The sequence below is a fragment of the Eleutherodactylus coqui genome, chromosome 3 (assembly GCF_035609145.1).
Source record: "Eleutherodactylus coqui strain aEleCoq1 chromosome 3, aEleCoq1.hap1, whole genome shotgun sequence".
NCBI lineage: Eukaryota > Metazoa > Chordata > Amphibia > Anura > Eleutherodactylidae > Eleutherodactylus > Eleutherodactylus coqui.
In genome coordinates this window covers 266,936,931-266,942,930 of record NC_089839.1, presented here as the reverse complement: position 1 = coordinate 266,942,930, position 6,000 = coordinate 266,936,931, and the positions used below count along the sequence as shown (strand labels likewise).

The window sequence follows — 6,000 nt, the reverse complement described above, 5'->3', positions numbered from 1 at the left end:
CTCAGGGATTGTGGCCAAAATACAGAAACAAAAATGGGTCGAGTTTAGGTGGATTTTCTCCACTTCTTAAAAGGTCAGGCCTACAAGTAAATCAGTGGATGTTGTGTGCAAGGAGAATTTGCTTCCCTGCATGCTCTTCCATATGACGCAATGCATACATACATTTCAATGAGCACCTATACAAGGAAGCTGACTGGACCAGTGTGTCAACGGTTACAATCTACTGCAGACACACGGAGAAAAGGGGAAATGTAGGCCAATATGTCCAATGGTTCCAACTGGTGGGATCCCACCAATCCCAAATGCCAGGAGAGTGCTGGCTGTGCATCTGTTTACTGGGAGATATGAAAACATTCCCTTTAAATACACATTTAAAGTCATATACCATCCGTAGAGGTATAGCCTGTTGAGAACGGAGAGAGATTGCACTGGAAAATACCGAAATAGTCTACAAAGAGGCTATTTATTACAAAGGGTTAATACGAACAGGGGCATCCGTGTTGAGTGGAGGTATCCCTTGTGGATCCTTGTACACAGTATTTTGTAGGAGAGTGATCACACTATTCTCCCCAAGTATATTGCATTTGGGTACTTGTCCTTGAGGACGGGCCATTGGACGATGAACTGGTCTGCAACATAGTAGAGGATTCTTCCAGACAAGGATAGAGATTCTACTCGGCATAAACTTTCCACGTAGACGATGAGGATCTTCTTTATACCCAAGATGCCGAGAAGAAGTGCAGAGAAACACACGGGGATACACGTTCCAGGTCCGTTGCATAAAATCTAGAAGAGAAGAAGACGCACAGATTGTAATCAGTGACAAGTCATTTATCCATCAGTCACACCAATTACTACGCTTAGGTACTTGGCGTTCCTTGGCACGATACCACTGATATAATTATAGATGTGCCACCAGCCTCGATACCAGCGTGATTGTGCAACACTAAGTGGCCTTCTCATTAATTTAGGTGGAAAATCCCCAATTCCTTACATGTGCTGATATCTCCTGTGCGGATGGGTCGCTTATCTCCCTTCTGTGATGGTTGTATACAATTTAAACTTCTTTTTATGCTACTATATCCACTCTGCTTTAATCTGGGACACATTAACCCCTTCTCTCCCACTACTGTCTTCCAGTACGTTTCAGGTGTTACTATTTAAGTCTTTTAGTCCCATTTTGAAGCAACCAATGATGTTTTTACTGATATATCCAATCTCTTATTGCATGTCACATTTATTTTTTTAATTCTGGTGTTTTATGCAACTATGCTGAGGCGATTCTATGTCGTGGTGTTTTTTTACGCTTCTGATCCCATTCCCCCCCCCCCCTCTCCTTTCGGAATAGATTAGGATTTGTACGTGTAAATCTGTATACTAGCATATCATTGTACCATTCAAGGATGGGTTTAGTTTGGTTTATATTTTCACAAATATACTCACTATCCAGGTTTATGACAAAGGGGCTCTATGCCTTGAAATGAGTCCTGATACTGGTTAAAATAAAGCTATTTTTCACCACTCGTATATTCTGCGCTTCATACAGATATGCACCTAAGCTCTAGATTTTTGGCTTCTTTTACTATATGCACCTAACACCCTTGTAACCCCCTCAGGTTCATTAGTGTCACTAGGATGGCAGCGATCCTTCTACGACACCTTATGGCCACTGCACATAAAGATCCGTCTGTCTGTCTTTCCTTTTTTCTTTGATCCACAGAAGGGACAGATACACAGAGAGCAGAGCACACGTGGGGGCAAGGTAGAGGGGGGCACACGTGGGGGCGAGGTAGAGGGCGGCACACATGGGGGCGAGATAGAGGGCGGCACACGTTGGGGAGAGGTAGAGGGGGGCGAGGTAGAGGGGGGCACACGTGGGGGCGAGGTAGAGGGCGGCACACGTGGGGGCAAGGTAGAGGGGGGCACACGTGGGGGCAAGGTAGAGAGGGGCACACACGGGGGGCAAGGTAGAGATATAGAGAGCAAGAGAGGAGAGCGAGATGGACAGAGAGGGGGGGGGGGGGGGGAGAAAGCAAGAGTGAGAGGAACACTCATTGTAACTGCTCTCTACTCTGGAAGCGATGAGGATGTCTCCCTCTGTAAGCTCGGTACGCCGACTATCACAGCTTCCTAGACCATTCTAAGATCCCTAATGAGCCGCATAAGTGAAGACTTACTGTAAAACTATCCAAGCACGACTCTCCATAAACAATGCTAAGAGTTCAGAGTAGCATGAAGACGACATCCGCTGAGGGACCAACTCAAGATGTTACGGTCCTTTTACATGCCAAGAAACAAGAATGCAACCAGCGGTGTCGCAAAGATTGGATATCGTCCGCTTGGCATGTATTTACACCGTACAATAACTGGGTAGTTTCGCTCGCGGATTGGATCATAACCACTTCCTTCAGTCATCGCTTTCTATTTAGCAAGTCGTTAGGACTCCTATTTACAGCAGATGAAAAAATGATTTTAGGGTCCGCACGAAATCGGTGATAATCTAACGATTTCTCGCTGATCGTTCGTTCGCTGCACATTTTACAGTTACCATGCAGTAGCCGCCGGTAGTCATCTTGTATGATATGTAGGTCCTCCAACAGCATTTTACACAGTGAGGTCATACCTTGACCTATATGTTCTGTACATAGGATTAATCAGATGACACTACTGACAACGGCTCAATACTCCAATATTCTCCTGCCCTAGATTAATATGCATCAACCTCACCAACAAACAGATCAGTATGCAGAACCAAGGATAATTGACCTCATTCTTTCTTTGCTTGATTGACTTGTGACCATTGGGCTCATGACAAAATAATTACAGGCTAGGAACTTCGTAGAAAAGTCAATCACTTCTGTTACCTTACACTCATACAGCTCCGTCATTTGAGCAAGGGATGATACACAGCATGGAATGTGGAAGGACCTTTCTGGGGTGCTGGCAGCACTTTGGGGGCCATTCAATAAAAAATGGTCAAGCTGAAGCTGCAATACCGGACAATTCAAGGTCAACAGCAGCGTGATCTCGGGAAGAAGGTAGACATTTTTTTCCATACAACTCTTAAGAGAAAGAAGCCGTTGGAGAGATGGCCGACTGGTTATAAATGGCCTCCTTTGTAGAGTGTATCAGACAAGACAATGCCTACAAAGGTTTATCAGAACAAACATAGTATGTTAGGCCAAAAAAAGAGGTTTTATTCCATCTCCCTTATCTGCATATTACCCAGAGGAGCGTGCAGGGCCATTTGAGTCTCCTCATTCACCGTCTAGGTGCTCTCCCTAAGGAGAAAAGAAAGCGTTTGAGGCAAAAAAAAGACATATGTCCATCCAGTTCAGCCTATTAACCCCCAATGTTGATCCAGAGGAAGGCAAAAAACCCCTAATGAGATGGAAACAAATTTTCCCCATTTAAGGGTAAAAAATTCCTTTCCGACTCCAATCTGGCAATCGGAATAATCCCCAGATCACCGACCCTTCTGAAGTAATCAATGACTATAACATAAGAAATTCACACAAATCAACATCTCCTCTCTTCCCATTATAAGTAACCATAAGTTAAATAACGTCCAATAATACTAACTGCAGTGTGTGAAAATGGAAATGATATTGTGAGCCCACAATGGAAACAGGGGAATATGGGACAGCATCCATCTACATCAATGTGGAATATGTCAATGCCATATACATAGTAAGGCGCCTAGATCCCCACTGGTCACTAAGACGAACGGGATGAAGCTCTAATCTGAGTGCTGAGCCCATTTGTTCATTTTGGTCACTGGTTGGAGCAGTATAAAGGCTCCACAGAAAGTCCAAACGCTGCGCACAACAACAGCCGTACCGGCACAGCGCTCCTGCCGGTTTGTTTTATCACTCAGGGGGTCTCAGCACCAAGACCGCCACTAAATCAATACTTCTGACACGTTAGAAGGGTTTAAAAAGTTTCGTTATACTTTGAGGATCGTACCAATAAGTTAATGAATAATCTAGTATAACCTCAGCTATGCCTTCTTATCAGTAACCACATATTAACCAATAGGATAACAAACGTCTACTCAGAAAGCTCTCGGTAAGCTGGATTGTCTAGAGATGTAACATGCCTGTTAAAAATACAGAACTATACACTGCTCAAAACAATTAACGGAAAACTTAAACCCCACATCCGATCTCTATAGGCAAAAGTTGTATCCCTACCAATATAAATTGCATAAGTCAAACAAAAATGACGTATAAAAAGATCAATGGAAACCAAAGTCATCACCCAACTGAAGGCTGGATTCCAAATAACCCAGACAATCTAAATCTATTTGTGTGAATTTCATCATGCCAACTCCTAATGTGATTCAGTAAGGTGTATGGCCCCCATGTGCCTGTATGCACTGCCGACAATGTCTGGGAATGGTCCTGCTGGGACAGTGGACAATGTTCTGGAGAATCTCCTCCCATGGTATTAGTAAGCTGCTGGACAGTTAGGGGTTGGATACACTTATACAGAATGTCCAAGAGGTTCTCAATGGCATCAACCGATGACTGACGACCGCCACACCACCGTAAGGTCTGAGAATGGCTCTGAGGATTTCATCCTAGTATTTAATAGCAGTCAGAGTACCATTGATCACATGGAGGTTTGTGTGACATCCCCAGGGATATGCCTCCCCAGACCATCACTGACCTACTGCCAAGCCGGTGACGCTAAATGATGTTGCAGGTAGCATAGCGTTCACCACACTCCTCTATATTGGTCCCATATGTTCAGTGTGAACCTGCTCTCATCTGTGAAGACAACATGGAGCCGGTGGTGGACCTGCCAAATCTGGTGTTCTCTGGCAAATGTTATTCGAGCTCTACGGTGCGCGGCTGTGAATTCAGGTCCCGCTACAGGACGTTGGGCCCTCATGGAGAACGTTTGGTCAGATGCTAAAGTGCCAACTCTTTTTATATTTTTTTTGAACAGTGTAAATCACAAATTTTGTAAATTGTACAAAAATGTGCAGACAAAATTATACGTTCTAACATTGGCTTAAAAAAAAGTTAAATCTAGGATATGGCTGACTGCCGTGTGCCAAACCTGCATCCATGGGATGTGGGAAACTTCTGCTTTGCCTTTATTGGACGGCAAGATCAGAAACCTGTGACAAGTTCCTCAGACGCGCCGCCAGATCTCTAAAACCAGATTAGCGTGCGCGGATATTGTGAATGACGTCGGGTAACAGGGAGCGAGGGTTCAGTTATGTAGAAGCGTGGGACGTGTAACGGCGTTTCACACGAGCATCCCACGGCAATTCTTTTTATTTAATAAGGGTGCGGCCACTAATGAGGGACATCTGATGAGCGGCGGAAATATGCTTCCAGGAATACTTATAATTGCCTTATGTAGGGTGAGAGAAAATTGAAGTGACGCATTCAAGATTAGTCCCACTACATGTATCCGAAATAGGGAAATTAGCTTGTGATTTCCACTGGTTGCATGGGTTTATGGGATTACAATCTGAGTGCCGCGCTGCAGAATAGGGTCGCACTATTCAAATAAAAAGAAACATTAACCCCTTAAGGATGCCGCCCTTTTTCCTTTTAATTTTTTCCTTCCCACTTAAAAAAATATATATCAAAACCCTTATATTCATCCATCCACGTCGCTGTCTGAGGGCTTGTATTATGTAGGATGAGTTGTATTTATCAATGGTATCATTTGCTGTACCCTATAATGTACTGTAGAACTTTAAAAAAAACTCTAAGTGGAGTGACATGGTAAAAAGACGAAATTCCACCCCTCTTGGGGGGGGGGGGGGTTGTTTCTACACATGACATTGCACATATATTTATTTTTATTTTTTTTCTGAACTACATTTAAAATAAATAGCTTTGTGGCAAAAAATGACATTAGATGTTCCCCGTTACTTTGATAGACCGGACCTTTATTAGTAGAGCGATACCAAATATGTTTTGGCTTTTTTTAAATTAAAGAAAGATTCAAAAGCATGCAAAAGGTTTTTTAAACTTT

General features: G+C 43.5%; 1 protein-coding gene across 1 annotated transcript in view; it reads right to left on the bottom strand.

Moving 5' to 3' along the window:
* Positions 1-444: 444 nt before the first annotated feature.
* The window catches only part of ALG14 (ALG14 UDP-N-acetylglucosaminyltransferase subunit), a 38,107-nt gene continuing 32,551 nt past the window's right edge, over positions 445-6,000 (bottom strand). Inside the window, exon 4 of the mRNA XM_066597385.1 lies at positions 445-786. Coding sequence (XP_066453482.1) covers positions 556-786 — 231 coding nt within the window. The 3' untranslated portion in view covers positions 445-555. The remainder of the gene's footprint in view (positions 787-6,000) is intronic.